This window comes from Microplitis mediator, chromosome 5 (assembly GCF_029852145.1).
Source record: "Microplitis mediator isolate UGA2020A chromosome 5, iyMicMedi2.1, whole genome shotgun sequence".
In the NCBI taxonomy this organism is placed as follows: domain Eukaryota; kingdom Metazoa; phylum Arthropoda; class Insecta; order Hymenoptera; family Braconidae; genus Microplitis; species Microplitis mediator.
The window spans coordinates 11,467,777-11,486,084 of NC_079973.1; the positions used below are offsets into that span (position 1 = coordinate 11,467,777).

The 18,308-nt window shown below is 31.4% G+C and overlaps 1 protein-coding gene across 1 annotated transcript; it reads right to left on the bottom strand.

The window, feature by feature from the left end:
• Window positions 1-3,423: 3,423 nt before the first annotated feature.
• Window positions 3,424-9,619, bottom strand: LOC130668377 (uncharacterized). The gene is made up of 13 exons (XM_057470639.1): window positions 9,438-9,619; window positions 8,096-8,153; window positions 7,829-8,004; window positions 7,598-7,758; window positions 7,344-7,511; window positions 6,887-7,036; window positions 6,685-6,808; window positions 6,146-6,203; window positions 5,873-6,048; window positions 4,840-5,000; window positions 4,394-4,552; window positions 3,732-3,872; window positions 3,424-3,650 (listed from the first exon to the last, which is right to left on the bottom strand). Exons 1-13 carry the CDS (start codon window positions 9,540-9,542, stop codon window positions 3,584-3,586), a joined length of 1,704 nt encoding a protein of 567 aa, XP_057326622.1. The 5' UTR covers window positions 9,543-9,619; the 3' UTR covers window positions 3,424-3,583.
• Window positions 9,620-18,308: the final 8,689 nt, after the last annotated feature.

Genomic DNA, 18,308 nt, shown 5'->3' on the forward strand with positions numbered 1-18,308 from the left:
TTCAAGGAGGAAATTTAAACTGGATTGTATGAAAATAAACAAAATCTTTTTGTCATTCTAATAAATTATAATTACAATGATTATTAAACATGAGTCTTCATGATGTACGCTTGTGAATTTTCCAGATGTTATATTTTTTGTATGTGACAAATCGTATGTATCTATTAATTAACGAATAGATTCAAATAAACTTTATAATAAAAAAGTATTCCCGCATCAAAAAATTAGATCTGTTTTAAAATAAATGATAAATTCAAATATTTTTTCTTGAATTTAAGTTTATAAATCGTATATATTTTATATAAGATTTTAATCTGTTTTTGCCCGTACTATGCCTTATCCAGGCCAATATCAGACTTATTTTCATATGATATTTAATCTGTTTTAAATCGCGTTTAGATTAAAAACAGACTTTTTTATTATAATTCATGGTCTGTGTTCAATTGTTTTTAAGGACAAAAACAGACTTTATTTACTATAATTTTTAGTCTGTTTTTAATCGCTTTTAGATCAGGACAGGACTTTTTACAAATATAAATAATAATAATAATATAAATTCATAAATTTATTTTAATTTTCTTGATATTTGAAACATGCTAATGCGCTTCCGTAATAAGATGTCACAAGAATTTTGATGGTTTCTAATGCCAAAATATTTTCGATTTTATCCAGAAAATAAGGAAAATTTCTCGATATGTTAAGAGTTATTTTATTACTTTTATTTAATACTATAAATATTCAGTCAAGACAACTAAAACATAAAGCTGTCAAACTTTCATTAACTGTCGACATTTTTAAACAAAAGACACTAAATAAATAGTAAACAAAACATAATCAATTCTGTAACTCAATATTTTTTTTATGAATATTGCCCATAAATAAAAATATTACAAGCCCATGATTTAATCTAGTTTAGGCCTTGCGAATTTTCAGAACTAAAATTTTTTTAAAGTTCAAGAATTAATCTAGTTTTGTTTGCCTGTAACGCAATTGTTTTTTAAAACAACAGATCAAAAATAGCTTATAATTTTTATGAAAGATGAAAAACAGATCAAATAGTCCAATTAGACTAAAATAAGATTAATTTTTTCGACCCGGGTTATTAGATACCGAAAATAGCTTAATAAACAGAATACCATTATAGTATTTGATCTAACATTGATTATCTATAGATGTTGTCTGTTAAAGTCAGGAAGATGCGACGCTAGGATAACGCTCCCTTCTTTTGTAAGTAAGGTGGAAGAAGGTTGTCTTGATGGCAGTGAGTGGCAGACGATTGCAGAGAACGGGATGCTGGACTTGAAAACGTTCGTCCACGTCCGTCTATCGTGCGTAGTATAGCTGCTTGGCTCTTTTCTCAACACGAGGTATCCAAGAACTCTTCTGTCCACAAACGGAGCGGAGCAAGACTTCACCACTTTTATGTACGTACTCTGAATAACAAATCTGTCCAATTCACATGTCGACATCAAAGAAGATAATATAAACACTACATCGATACATACTCTACAAAACCTTAATGTTTTATTAATGTGGCCTCCATCTCTGTTCCATTCCAGTTTCGTATCTGTATACGGGATTCGACTTCACGTTCCAAACTGCCGAGAAGATCATCGCTGAAATATCAACACAGAATCTGATCGATTTGCATGAATGCTCTAATACTGTTGAAACTATTGACAAAATCGGTTGATTGGATTTGGGAATGTTACGAATGTTGTCAAGTTGCATACTGATTATGTTCAGGCAATGTCATACTTGTATATATATGTACACATATAAAGTCGATTGTTTGAAATAAATACTCTTGCACAGATAAAAACTGAACATCCAAAGATTAGAATAGTAACTGTTTTAAAACTTTAATCATATGTAATAGACCTACACAGATAATGGTTAAGCACAGAATACATAATTGTATGCAGGAATGCAGGTAAGTCAGCGAAGGATGTAGGGTGAACCCTAGCAGGGAGGTTCCACTTCAAGAGAGTAAAAAAAATGAAAACAAAAATATACAAATAGAAAAGACAAGAGACATCCGCACTCGGTATCTTCTTCTTCTGTGTCTCTACTCCTCTGATGGATCCACAGAAGGTCCGATACGTTTAAGTCTTCTGAGTGACAACCCGGCTGCATATGTGGGAGGCGACTTACAACAAAGCCAGGACGATAACCTCATGTAAATAACTTTATACCATGACGAACTTTCTGAATGCCTATCTAAATTCTCTGTCGAAATAACGACAGTACTTATAGAATTATTTATGATTTTTTCTTAAATAAATCCCGAATATTTACTTAAAATATTAATTGTAATTGAAACAAAATACGTCGTAAATGAAAATGTTTTCCATTTCAAAATATCCCGGGTCGAAAAATTTGATCTGATTTTAGACTAATTGGACTATTTGATCTGTTTTTGATCTTTTAATTTTAAAAAACAATTGCGTTACGGGCAGACAAAACTAAATTAATTCTTGAACTTTAAAAAATTTTAGCTCTGAAAATTTGCAAGGACTAAACTAGATTAAATCATGGGCTTGTGATATTTTTATTTATGGGCAGTATTTATAAAAAATATATTAAGCTACAGAATTGATTATGTTTTGTTTACTGTTTATTTAGTGTCTTTTGTTTAAAAATGTCGACAGTTAATGAAAGTTAACTGAATTAATTGAATAATATTGGCTCGGACATATCTGTCCATATTATGCAAAAAGAACTCAATAGCTGATCGGATAAGCTGTGTTTTCCTTTTTTAAATTTTATTTTATGAGAATTTTTCCAATATTAATAAGGATTCAAAGTCACATGATTGACATTTTCTATACTTATTCTTCAGGTAATTATTTTGATCAAGTTCATAAATTTTGAAAGATCAGTTGAATATTTTTTCTTATATAGGGGAATGGGGGGAAAAAGGGGGGGGGGTAGGGTAGGCAAAACGGGGTACCCCCAGAATTTGATAAAAAAAACTTTATATTTTAAATAGTTTTTAAACATTCCTAAATCACTTCTGTAAATATAATTAAGCGTTACTTTCAATTTTTTTTTTGTAAACTTTTTCAAAAATCAATTGTTAGTTGAAAAATATTAATGACGTTCGTTTTATGATAAAAACTATTAAAAAATTTTTTTTTCTTTTGTATCCAATAAACATGTAAAATATAATTTTTCTTCATGTAAATTACTTACAAAAGAATTCAACTTAACCAAATTCGTTTAAAATCCAGAAATTTTTTTTTTTTACCTTTTTTAGGGGATACCCCACTTTGCCCGCAGAAATGAAAAATTTTCTTTTCATCGGTAACTGAAAATTTCTTCTATTTACTTTGAATATCATTAAAAAAAAAAGATTTAGCGTATTTGAGTCCTCGAAAACTTGGTATTTCCTTAAGTACCCCCTTTTGCTCCTTCCTTCCCTAATCATTTCAATTCTTGATAGTTTCTTTATTGAGATTTTCGTCATTTAATGAATACATTAAAAAAAAAAAAAAAAACTTTCCTTAAGTTTGTACATTATAATTATTGATTCAAAAGTTATGAATTGCATTAAATAAAGAAACGTTGAGTCGTAGGGCTACTAATAATCGTTTTCTTCACTATCCGGCTTAAAAGCTGGCATTTTATAACATGAATATTCAGGTGCACTGTAGATGAAATTAAGGTTCAATTATTTGATCATATTTAATAAAAGCCAAATAGTGTTATATATTAAATATAAGTATCACCTGGGTATGGACTGAAATGCTAATTGTGAACAGTTTGACCACGACTGAGTAGTTACCGTGGTCAAACTATTTTCTATCGTTTGATAATCCATTATATGGCCTGATCCGCACTGGAGTAAATCATCTTCTTTAACACCGAACCTGCAACAAGTTAATAGCAAACATTTATTATATATTATTTTCGAAGAATAGTTAAAATGATATATAATATTTAGTAGACTTATTTATTGTGAATGTTATTAGCAGAAGAGAGTGGGGTCAATTGAACCAAGGGAAAAAAGTAGAAAATGAGTCGTCCTATTGGAATTATATTCTAATGCACCAAATCTTAGTCGAACAAAAATTTGGAACCAATATGATGATTTAATTTTAAAAAATTGAAGTTTCTGTGTTTTTAGGCATCTGAACTTTTTTTTCAGCTCTTGACAAATTGTTTAATAAGTTTTTAATTTTCAAATGTAATCTTAAAATTTTGTAATACCATCTTTCATATATTGATTAAAAATTTTCATCATTTGTTATGTGCTTATAAGAAATGACAGTCTATATAATAAAATATAATTTCGTAAAGAAAAAAGTGTCATTTTGCTTTTACTCATTGAAAAAAAAATGATAAAGTATTTTTGCTTCAATTAACTCCACTCTCCCCTATTACTTATTACCTCTGGGCGATGAGTTGTGTAACATGCAAGCTGAAGGAGGCGTCATATTGAACGAGTGCACCAGATGATTTAACTAACGTAGAAGGATTATTGCAGTTATATTTTTGGACAGCGCCAGTGTCTAATTTCTTATCAGTCTTATCATCGCACAAGATTTTGCTGGTAAAAGAAAAAAAATTATACAGTATTACACGGAAATTTAAATGGTCGATTAGAAGATGTAGGATCTAGATTTTTGTAGATTTAAATTATTTATGCTGGGCCAAAAATTTTTTTCGTAATTCACGGCAATGATTAAAACATATCATTATAAGTTTTTATTAGGAAATATAAAGTAATTGTTTTTCCTCCATATGTTGATAATAGTCAAATAATTAGAGATAGTAAATATCATTTTACAGGCTAAAACTAAAAAATATATCTGTTGAATTAATCATAATTTTCACCTTGTCACGAAGAGGAAAAAGTCGAATGAGGGATTTTCAAACTGCTCTCCATTTTCTCGTAACCATTCACTCAGGTAGCGTAAGGTCCCACTAGAACGATAACAGGGTTGGCCCCGCTGAGGCGTTTTCTGTGTTTCCGGTACGTTGAAAATATCGGGACGCTTAAGATAATAAAAATATAATTTGGTAAATAGGCCAACAACAGGAAATATTGACCGAGCTCAATTTAATCTCGGGGTATCGAAATAACCTTGAAAATTAAAAAATCGGTAAATTTCATTGATAAAAAATTTAAAACTTTTAACTGCATACTTCTCGTGAATCAAATTCACCAATTTGTTAATTTTTCAAGGTATTTAAATATCCGGTTATTAAATGGATATCAAACTAATTATCATTAAATATCCGGTTTAATTTAAAATCACTACAATTTTTGTTTTTTTACTAATGCAGGATAAGTTTTCCAGGGTCGAAAAATTTTGTCTATCTTAAATCAAATAATAATCAACCTGTAAAATTTAATTGGGTTTTGACCGTACTATTCGTTATGTAGACTATTTTGATGCTTGTCAATTATTGTTATTAGTCTCTTTTCGATAGTTCTTAGATCAAAAACGGTGGAAAATTGTAATGAAAATTAAAAAACAGAGCGATTAGTCCAGATACAACCCAATGAGTGCTAAATAACATTCACCACACGAAAAGCATCTCAACGATAGACGGAAACTTACCGCATGTAATAATGTGCACTTAAATGAGATTTATCTCGAATTAGTGAAAAAAAAGTATCAGCAACTCTTACGGTGTTGTCGATTGCTCATGAGAGCAAATGAATGTACTCAGTTACGTACTAGTTGCACAATATACTATAAAATTGATATATTTTAGTTAAAATGAGGTTGTAGCTTATGGAAAAGTAAATGACTAAAGACGTAAACTGGAGATGGTATACTTGTAGTGATGATAAAATTTACGAAAAGCGGATATTTAATAATACATGTAGTATTAAACTATGAAATTGATTATTTTATACCGGTGGTAAAACTATTCCGGAAATACGTAGTTTTAGTTTAAAATCTTCTAATTTATTGAAATTCACAGCCACTATATTCAGTTTCTTTAGTATGGAATCAAGGACAATATTTCTGTCCTCATTTATTGCATTATAGCTCCAGTCATAAATTAATAATATATTAATAACATAAGTATCTAGAATGAAAAAAAAAAAAATCATTTCAATTGTAGTTATTAATTTATTTTTGTCGGTTCATTTAATTGTTTTTTGTTTTTTTTTTCTATTACTTACTACTGAGATCGACATCTGGTTTTCTGTAATAATTATAGGTCGGTGTTGCCTCAAATCTCTATAAAAATTAAATTATTTTCATAATTTACGTCATAGTAATATTGATAATGATAAGATAATATATTTCCTATTCTAAAAAAGTTGGTGCTGTGTCACCGCTTATAGTCAGCATAGCAACGGTTACTATGAAGACTGTTGCTATAGCAACGGTTGCTATAGAGACTGCTGTCACGACAACGGTTGCTATGGAGACTATTTTCATGACAACGGTTGCTACAGAGACTGCTGTCATGGCAACGGTTGCTATAGAGACTGCTGTCATGGCAACGGTCGCAATGGAGATCGTTGGTGATGTTAGCAGCTAATAGGGACAAGAGGCATCCATAATAAATATTTTTAATAACGACTATTCATAAGGAGAGCGTAGGAGGTGGTTATCAAAATATTAGAAAAGGTAAAAAGTAATGGGTGCGCATCAGCGCGCAAAAGACTCCATGTATAATTAAAATAAGTTAAATAAGTTCGTTTAAGTCACTCACATTCAAATCAGATATTATTCTCACGTATTCATTGCCTGGAGGGTCAATAGAATAAATGTAGGTGTTGGGTCCCAGTATCAAATCTTCATAGCCTGGCATTTTAAGGCATTCATAATATTCGTTGCTATTATAAAAGTTTTATTATCAGATAATATGCAATTAAAAAAATTTTTTTTTGTAGAGAGTGAAATATAATAATTACTCGACGATTTCCTTAAAATCGGCTTGTGAACATTCAGACCAATGGCGAAATGTTGCTTGAATCTCATCACTTTCAATATGCATATAGTAATGATCGATAACTTCGGAATCACTTTCGCATCCAGGATCGGAATCGCTTCTTACTCCAAATCTATAACAGTCGTTATATATGTATATATATATATGAGTAATTCGTTTTGAATGACTATTTTTTTCACTCCTTCTGATAAATATTGTTGTAAACATTGAAAAAAAAAATTCCGGCAAGTTTCAGCCCTTCATTTTAATTTCAAGTTCTTTAGATTTGATTTTGAAGTTTTCTCATTAAAAACACATAAGAAAGTTAAGACTTTTTTCCGATTCTCTACAACTCAGCCGCATTTCAAATTATTATAGCTCGACCTATTTGAAGTTTTTTTATGATTTATCTTTTATTAGCAAAACGTAATTTTTCTTACGCAAAAGCGATCATCTGTACAGCATTCAAATCAACATTCTCTCCGCCAAAATAAAGGAGTCCGCCCAATTGATTACTCGCATTGCGTCTATTTGTGCAATCAACATTTTCTTTTTGATAATACGTTAGCTCATACCATAATTCATCATTTGATTCATATAAACGTTTGCTAAAAGACAAAACAAATAGTCGTATGTTAATAAAGACAAATAATTTTACGACTGCCAAAATGACAATAATAGTTAATAAACTAACTTTGATAGAAAAATGAACATGTCATAATTAATCCCGCTGAATGTTGCAGCATTTTCATACAACCAACTACTCAATCTATCAAGTGTTGAATCAGCGTTATAATAGTAAATTCTCCCAGAGGATGTCTCGCTCCACATTGTAAAAGCCGTAGTATCTACATGCTAAATGTAAAATCATTACTTATTAATTGATGTAAAGATAACTCTATAGCAAGTATAAATTTTTTTTCACCTTCCATTTAATAACTCCGGCAATATGTAATTTTATTTTGGGATCATTTAATTGATTGAAACTTTTGGCGACGATACTAAAATCTTGTAAGATTTTATTGGTATGACGGGTTTCGTCGAATTCTGGATTTTCTTCGATATTGTCAAAAATTAGTAGTATATTTAAAAGGAATGTGTCTGCAATGAAAAAGAAATATGAAGGAACAAGAAATGATCTATTGTTCCTTTAAATTATTACGTTATCGTCGTTTTTTCCCAGGGTACTTACTATTCTGGTAGTTTTTAGGATCGTTGTAATATTTATAAGCCTGAGTTGCTTTGAATACCTGGAGAAATGTCGCAATATTATAATTACTATATAAATTTATATGCATCATGATGTCCCGGGTCAAAAATAAAACTTAATTTAGACTTGGTTTACCAAGTCGAAATTTGGAGCAATCTTTCACAAAAAAAAAATCGACTTCTGTTTTATGGAGATATGAAATACATTAAGTTTTCACCTCCGTTTAGACTTAACTGGCTTATTTAGTCACGATTTAAGACGAAAAAGTTGAAATCAAGTCGAAACTGACTTGATTTAGACTGATCGACTTAAATTCTAATGCGAAAAAGTCAAAACTAAGGTGAATTACTATCGTGCTCGAAGTAATGACGAATAAGTTCAAACTAAGATCAAAAAATACAAATAAGTATAAATAGGGTCGGGTGGGGCAAAGAGGCCCCTCTAAGCCGATTATTACTTTTTGTGGCTTTCAACCATCAGATCACTTTACTTTTGTCCTATTTCGGATAAATTCATAGACATTTTGCCGAAACTCTAAAAAAAATTTTTTTTTTTGAGGCAGAGCGGCGCCCCTCCAAAAAATGATTATTTTTTTTTTCAATTCTTCTCACCATTAAGAATGTGTTTCATTCTCTTGACAACTATTTTTAGTTTTATATTACTGATAAAAAATTTTTTAAGTCGTAATAAATCGTTTCCTACGATTAGTTAAATTACTAATTGCTATATAATAAAAAAAAAAACAATTCTGTATTTCTTATTTGTCATTAGTTTTAACCCAAAAAACGGATTTTTTTGATTTTTTAGATTAGAGATAATTTCGCTTTATTGAAAAAATTTTATCGATTAAAAAACAAATTATTACGTTCGAATATTTTTAGTGGCCAAATTCACCTCAGCTGTAGAGAATCAGCCGAATAATAGATTAAAATATTAATTTTTTTAGAATTCGATGATAAAAGTTGGTAAGAATTGTTTTTTCAGAATTTTTGGCTGGTCTATTTTGCCCCGTGTGTCATGCATAGCGCAAAGAACGCGTAAATATATCAAATTTATAGCAGTTAGACGAAAAAAAAAAAAATTGTTTTTGATCAAAATTACAGGGGGGCCTCTCTGCCCCACCCTCCCCTAGGTTGAAACTGAGATAAAAAAGTTCAAGAAGTTGAAAAAAATTTAATTGAAGTCGAAAGAGTCGAGATCTTATCGAGAAATCATCGACGAATCGATAACTTCAAAAGAAAATAGGGTAAAGCGAGCCGGAATCATGTTTTATTTTTGACCCGGGGTAAAATAAAGAAAACATAGTTTTTTTTTATCAGCTTACATTTAATTGTGTCGTCACTTTTGCGTTATCTGCATCGAGAGATTCTAGATAATAAACCGGAGTATTTGGACTTATCATCACATCTTCAAATAGATAACGTTCCATTGGAGATTCATCACTGGCAATCGTGGCAGCATTTATTATCACGATTGTTATTAATTTAATTGTCAAATAATTTATACCGGAAGCTATGATATGAAGAGAAAACATTTATTTCATAGCTTCCCGAGTCGAAATATTAGACGTAAGTTGAACGCTCTGAACGTTTCAAACGTAAATTGAACGTTCTTAATGTTTTAAACGTAAAGTGAACGTTTTTAACGTTTTGAGAGTAAATTGAACGATTGTTTTATATTTTGGTTTATAAAAAATTGGTAATTTCATGAGTTATGATTTTAGTTTAATGATAACATTAATTAATTTATTTCGATATTTGTAATCACAATTTTCATAACCTTGATATCATAATATATGAACAGGTATAAATATATAGTGTTAAAGATAGAAATATGAAACTGAAAAAGTTTTTTTTTTCAAAATACGAATTTTCTATTTAAGAGCCGGAGAGGTGGACGACAAAATTTTACGGAATTGACATTATTATAAACCAGGAGTACAAAATCGATGAAAAAAATTTTTCGGTATGCTTATGTTTTCTTATTGTAAGTCTAAATAGGTTTTACTTACTTTTTCGATTTATGATACTCCAATCTACGTTTTGAATAAGTTGAAAGCTATCAAATTGAGTTTTTAATGTCCAAATTATTCAATTTACGTTTAAAACGTTGAAAACGTTCAGTTTACGTTCATAACGGTCAATTTACGTTTAAAACGTTAAGAACGTTCAATTTCTAATATTTCGACTCGGGTTAATTTTTTTAAATTTACAATAAAGAAATAAAATTTTCTTACCCATTTTATAAAATGACTTAATGTAATTTAGTAATGTACAATTTGAATCTATGAAACGTTAACTGAAATAAGTATCTGGAGAATTGAATTTAACTGGATTTATATTGCCGACTTTATATGATCGCTGAGACCAAAAAATACCGTAGTATTTGACGTCATAAATAGACGAACATTATTGATAGTAGGTACTAAGCTCTTGCCTGGCTATGATGGTACAATACATTAGAAGTTCATTATCTCTGCAGTGACGTACAAGATAATGTTTCTCCGAAATTTAATAAATACGTAGAATTATCTCTACACTACAAATTACTTTAATTAAATTTAGACCAACATTACTAATTATGAGATTTCATAGAAATCTATCTTTAGCATTTGTCCTCATGGTGGAATTTTCAAAAAAATTAGCCATAATCTGTCATAATTTATTGAGTAGGTTCCAAAAATATTACTGGTCCAAAAGTTTATATTTGTGTATCTATAGGACTTGAACCCTGTCTACTCTCTAAACATGAATTAGTGACAATAAGTGAATATTCACTAATTCCAAGTGTAAATCGAACCACATGGAAAAATTAAAACCTGACTGGTTCCTGTGCAGCACACGACTGAGTCGTGTGCAAGAAAAAATAAGGGCAAGCACACGACTGGTTTTGGTGCGCACCCGAACCAGTTATGTCTAGCACCGTACTCAGTCTGGTGCAGCACCTGAACGGCAGCACCGTAATCAGTCGTATGCAGAACAATACTGATTTGGGTGTGCATACAAATCAGTATTGTTCTGCACACGACTGATTACTATGCTGCCGTTGTTACCGTTCGGGTGGCGCACCAGACTGAGTACGGTGCTAGACACGACTGGTTCGGGTGCGCACCAGAACCAGTCGTGTGCTTGCCCTTATTTTTTCTTGCACAGGAACCAGTCAGGTTTCAATTTTTCCGTGTGGTTCGATTTGCACTTGGAATTAGTGAATATTCACTTATTTCACTTATTCATGTTTACTCTCTAAATATGAATTAGTGATTTTTCACTAATTTCAAGTGAATATTGAAACGGTGCAACTTATTTCCCACGTGGAGATGATGAGAGACAAGTTGCCCATTCACAAATTTATTTCTTACAATCAATTTCCACAAAATACACTAGACTTAATTTTACTATTGATTACGAAACTTCTAGATTAATAATATTGTGACTTCTTTATCTGAGTAATCCACGATTCTCAGTGGTTGAGGACCCAACAACTATCTACCAACGTTGACAATTACTTACTTTTACCACCGTTACAGGAACAAAACAATAAGAGCTTCGTAGAAGGCTTACCTGTGTCGTCACTGATCTCGAGTATTCGCTTTACCACGTGGAATGACTATTTAATACTTATTTAAGGACAAGGAATTTATACTCTAATATAAAATAAATTTCTCAACACGTGATTAAAATAAACGAACAACTTTATTATAAAAATACTAACTTAACGAGCACTTAGCCCACGGAAATAATATTCCCAAATCAATCAAAAGTACCGGCAATAATGCCCCAAAATATGAACGGAACTTTATCTTCAAAGATTCCACAATTAAATTTAGATTATACTTGCAATAGTAAAAACGCGACCGTTCACCGTAATGGCGGACCAGAGAAGGAAGAGCTTTCCTCTCCCCGCAAGTTTCGTGGGTCCATCACTTTCCCACGTGGCAATTTATGGTTTTGGCACCATTTATGGTCTAACATCGATACAAGTTATCGATTGCTTTGCCCCACCCTAGGAGACACGCCGTATAGGCTCGCACGCATTGCTCCTGCAATCCGGCGACGTATACTCCTCAATTGATGGTAAGAGAGGACACCAATAACAAGTCGCTAATTGGCGGGTCGATTTAAGTCCCACTAGGGCTGTGAACACATCACTTGGGGCTTTCGTTGGAAAAATATTCATACGAATATTTCTCTAGCCGACACGGGTCCTCGAATAACCTGCAACAAAGAAAGGTGCTTCTCTGGACGGCCACGCGGATAGTTTGAATAATAAATATTTACCAATAATGGCGAACGTCTCGTCACAATATTCACTAATTGTCAATGCTACAATCGTACCACGCAGAATTAGTGAATATTCACTAAATGAATATGTGAATATTGGAATTCACTGATTTGATAAGTGAATAAGAGGATCCACTAAATTGAAAAGTGAATATGGGAATCCACTGATTTCATCGGTGAAAAAAAATATTATATTGTGAAAAAAAATATAAGATACTTGTAATTAGATCCGAAATGTTATTAATGTATTAGAATCATTACTTAGATGAAGTATACATGACTTTGATTGATGAAAGAATCCCGGTGACTGCTGGGCTTGAACCTGCATCCTTCCGATTCAAAGTATTTGATGTTATCCACTGCACTGACCTACGCATGGGATCGCGTGAGTGTAAATAGTATATTCGTTATGATACCAAACAATAACTGATGAAGAATTCATCACTTCATATAAAAATATTATTGTTCTGTACTTCTATTTTTTTTTATTTTGAAAGTTTTTTTTTTAATTTTTAAAAATAGTACCATAATTATTAATTATATTTATATCTAGTAAAATATTTAATTATTTGCTAGTTAAAGTTACTAGTGAAATTGTGAAATTCATAAATTAAGAAGTGAATCGATACTGCCATTCTAATATGCCTTATCCCACATTTGAGAAATTTTTTAGGAGACGATAAAAACGTTTCACGGTCGGCAAAACAAAATTATTTGTAATATGTTGACATTGGTATAACCTATAAATTTATTTTCTTATGTGTTTTTTATAAAATACAGGCATTTGTAGTGAATAAATAATTTTGAATTGTATGCCGTAAAAAGAGTAAAAAATTATGCATAATAACCTTCTTACTGATTTGGTTAATTGCTTCCTTAAAATTGTAAATGTTAAGCTTGAGTGAACCTATACGAATGTGGGATACAACATATTAGAATATTTATTTAAAAATACTAAATAAACAATTTGACCTCTAAAATTTCTACATAAGCTGCACATTATTACAATGATTCCATTTTTCAAAAAAAGTAAAAATTTCAAATTTTGTGGGATACGCCCTATTAGAATGGCAGTATGGATATGGTATTTTCATGCGGGCAAATAGTAAACTTCTGCAATCGACCTTGGATAGGAAATGAAAAGGATGTTTCATATAATACTTGAGCTGTACTACTCACATCAGGTTTGCTGCCAGACAAATGTAGATCGGGACCGTTACCCGGAACTCTAAGTCAATACAATCCGACAGCCTGCTGTTCCTTTCTCAAGTACATAAATCAACTAAAATACCAGTTAGAGAATTACTGATGTATTTCATACATTTTAAAAGTAAATCTTGTTGGTATGATTGTTTATTATTTTTTGAAAAAAACTATATTATGTTATTTATCACTGAATTTCACTAATGTTATTTATTCACTAAATTTCATTAATGACAATAAATTATTGATCATCTATGTCAATTATATAAAAAAATAATTTACAGATATGATAACTCATACAATTTTCATATTAATTACATTACAAACAAAAATTATATGCCTAAGATAACAGAAACATAAATTGATTAAGTGTAAATTACAATTCATAGATTCGCTCAAACGACCACCTGTTGAACCTTTAACGATCGAGGTAGGGGTAAATGTTAGAGGAGGGTCGCTGTACATCGTAAATTTCTTACGCCACATTGCTAGTGTGCATATACATGCTAAACATAGATATTTCTTTTCGTACATCTATTTCATCGTTTTTTTCTTCTTCCTAAAATATACATTGATAAATCCACTTAGAAATCGATTTGAATGCATCAAAATTTCGAGATAGATTTTCACAACGTCCTAGTCAATTTTTTATAGATATAAGTGTAGGAGAGAGTGGGGCAAGAAGGGTAAAAAAACGGGTTTTCACGAATATCTTTAAAACGACTGAATCAATCATTTCCAAAATCTACTCAGCTCTAGAACTCGTTAAAATGCACCGATTGGCACATGAATATCAAAATCGGTAAATTAGTTCAAAACATATTGGCGTTGAAAATTAAATAAATAACATTTTATGCCGCGATATAAATATATATATTTGATAGAAACTTATATGAGTCTATCTATAAAATCATTATCTAAAAATTTTTTTGCTTTGTAAAGGAGTCAATAATCCCGAAAAAAGTAGAAAGAAATAGGTCGATAATCCATTAAGCAATGATTAAGAGATTATCTACAAGATTTGAACGAGAAAAAAAAAAAAATTTCTTCAATTTAACTGAACACAAACTTCCTTAATAAACTTGAAAAAAACATTTGTGTGATGTTACCATCGTAATACGGATTGAATTTTTTCTATCGAGCAGTAATTACTTCAAGTTGAATAACTAAAAGTTATTTCATAGATTATGTAGGGTAAAACGAATCATAATGGAATATCAGGGCTAAAATAGAGTGTCTAAATATTCAAAAAAACAATAAAAAAGTTTTTCTGTCGCATTTTAAGGAATACTTTGATCAGTGTAATTAAAAAGATACGTCTTTGCAAAATTTTGGAAAGCAGAATAGATTTCGGGATCGTTTATATAAAAAAAATCTGAAAACCGCCTGACCCTGCGGGCCAGCCCCAAAACTTCCCGCTGTTTTCGAGCTCAGGGAGCTCGGAGACATTATTACTTGTAAATTTTTGAGCTCTTTAAGCTCAAAAATTTGTCAGGCCGGTAAAACATGCCTTCACCGAAAAATTATAATTTTTGTCCGACGATATCTTTGGAACGAATCAATCGATTTGAACGTTCTTGGTGGCAATCGAAAGGGCTCACCAAGATTTAGAACTGAATATATTTTAAGGTAAATTAGGCAAGTGGTTTATGAGTTATATGCAAAAAACCAAATACAAAAAAATTTTTTAATTTTAATTCTTCGTATAACTTGTAAGCTACGTGACCGATCTACCTCAAAATCTAATCAATTCTAAGTTTTGGTGAGCCCTTTCGATTGCTACCAAGTACGTTCAAATCGGTTGATCCGTTCCAAAGATATCGTCGGACAAAAAAAAGGTCTCACACACACACACACACACACACACACACACACACACACACACACACACACACACACACACACACACACGCGCGCACACACACACACACACACACACACACACGCGCACACACACACACACACACACACGCACACTCGGACGTCCATCCGTGAATAGTCAGAATAGCTTCCTAAGACCTGAAAACGTCGACATCTGATGAAAACTCGATTTTGGAAATCGGACCGAAACCATGCCCGTGTAAAAAAACATCGTTCCAAAAAGATTCCAAAAAAGTTCCGCATGTGGAACTTTTAAACATAAGATAGATTAGAATTTCGAATAGAACTTTTTAGGAACGTTTGTAATTTTGATGGTAAAAAAAAAAGTTTATATGAGTGAATTTAGAGTCAAAAAAGGACGTTCTTGGAAATTTTTTGGAACTTTAAATGGACATTCCAAAAAAGCTCCATAATCACCACTTTTGACATTTTTCGGAAGCTAAAAAAGACGATCCAAAAACATTCAAAAATGGTCCAAAAATCGTTACTTTACAACCTATTATAGATCTAATATAGACGTTCCAAAAACATTCCAAAAAAGTTCCAGAATCACCACTTTTGACTTTTATATGGACTAAAAAGGCGTTCCAAAAACTTCCCAAAATCACTTCTTTTGCATCTTTTGTAGAATAAAGACGTTCTAGAAACATGCCAAAATAGTTCAAAAATCACTACTTTCGAATTTTTTATTGAACTAAGAAAAATTCCAAAAGAGTTCCACGAACGTCCTTTTTTGACTCTAAATTCGCTCATAAAAACTTTTTTTTACCATCGAAATTACTAACGTTTCAAAAAAGTTCCATTCGAAGTTCTAATCTGTCCCATGTTTATAAGTTCCACATGCGGAACTTTTTTGGAATCATTTTGAAACGAATTTTTTTTACACGGGCAATAACTTCCCGTTTCTGGAAAATTCGCAATTTTCTTAGTGGGAAGTTAAAAATTGAGATGTTCTGCAAAAAGTTTAGATATTTGAAAACACTTTCGAAGTATTGACTAATAAAAATAGTTATTACAGGAATCAAAATTCAACGAGAATAGGGAGTTTTTTTTCCATCGGAGTGATTTCAGAGTGAAGTGAATTTTCTATTCACTCTCATCTACTCTGATCCTGAGTTTTAATGATAGAACAAACTTCTCTCCGCGGTGAATTTCACTCCAAGAGGATCCAATAAATAAAAAACTATCTTCTCCGCATTCACTTTAAATTCATTTGGATTTAATCCGCGTTCACTTTACCATTTTTTTACAGTGTGTGATACGCATATGGAATATGTAAACCGTAAGTGTAATTGATAATTGCTTGACGACTCGAAGAAAAGTAATTCATATCTATTGCAATTCAATGATTTAAGTTAATCTTATTTCTCCAAATTTTAGATCGGCATTGATGACAATCGATTTATTTTGAAATTTATTAATTAAAATTATTTTGAATTTTACTTGTTTTCTTTATGTACTTATGCCGATGTTTTAAACACCAGCTAATTAATATTATATTTCTGAGTAGAAATCAGAAGGCTGTATTCATTAGTACAAAAAAAAAAAAAACATTATTTATTTGTAGTAAATTGCAAATATTTCGTTTCAGCATTTATATAAATTCCCCTTTAACCACAAAATCACATACGCGAAAAGAACTTCATTATGAAATTAAAGGCTAAAATTTAGATAAAAATTATGATTCCACCTATAAAGCTGGGATGATTATATATAGTGTAAAAAAAAATTCGTTGGAAAAAAAATAATTCAAAAAAGTTCCGCATGTGGAACTTCTAAACATGAGACCGATTAGAACTTCGAATAGAACTTTTTTGGAACGTTAGTAATTTTAATGGTAAAAAAAAAATAGTATATTACACATCGAGGGAAGTAAAGTAAGAAATGTCTCAGATCACATGTAATTGTTGGCCGAGGCGAAGCCGAGGTCAACAAACATGTGATCTTAGGCTTTCTTATTTACTTCCCGAGGAGTGTATGCTATTTTTCTCCTCGACGGAGGCGGAAAGCGGCAACTTCGTTTTGCACAGCGGGACGAAAGTTGACGCTTTCCGCCCGTCGAGGAGAAAAAGTTTTTCTCACCTCCGGGCGGAAAACGTCAACTTTCGTCCCGCTGTGCAAAACGAAGTTGCCGCTTTCCGCCTCCGTCGAGGTGAAAAATAGTATACACTCCTCGGGAAGTAAATAAGAAAGCCTCAGATCACATGTTTGTTGACCTCGGCTTCGCCTCGGCCAACAATGACATGTGATCTGAGACATTTCTTACTTTACTTCCCTGGGTGTGTAATATACTATTTATGAGCTAGTTTGAAGTCAAAAAAGGACGTTCTTAGATATTTTTTGGAATTTTATATAGACATTCCAAAAAAGTTCCGTAATCACTACTTTTGACCTTTTTCGGAATCTCAAAAAGACGTTCCAAAAACATTCCAAAAAGTTCCAGAATCGCTACTTTTGACTTTTTTATGGACTAAAAAAGGTGTTCCAAAAACTTTCCAAAATCACTTCTTTTGCATCTCTTGTAGAATAAAGACGCCCTAGAAACATGCCAAAATAGTTCAAAAATCACTAATTTTGAATTTTTTATGGAACTAAAAAATAACCTCCATAAAAAATTCCAAAAAAGTTCCATTCGAAGTTCTAATCTGTCTCATGTTTAGAAGTTCCACATGCGGAACTTTTTTGGAATCTTTTTGGAACGAATTTTTTTTACACGGGTAGCGCTAGTGAAACATTTCACAATGTTTTCCATACATTATATAGGTTTACAACTGCTTTGAAACTATACTTTATAAAGAGTACTGTGAAATGCCCCATTGACATGATTTGGT

Excerpts from the sequence above, each read along its gene's own strand:
- LOC130668377 (XM_057470639.1), bottom strand. The coding sequence starts at position 9,542 with ATGGAACGTTATCTATTTGAAGATGTGATGATAAGTCCAAATACTCCG. Across the intron at positions 7,512-7,597 it reads ATGTTCATTTTTCTATCAAA|CAAACGTTTATATGAATCAA; the intron begins GTTAGTTTATTA and ends TTTGTCTTTTAG. Across the intron at positions 3,873-4,393 it reads ACACAACTCATCGCCCAGAG|GTTCGGTGTTAAAGAAGATG; the intron begins GTAATAAGTAAT and ends AACTTGTTGCAG.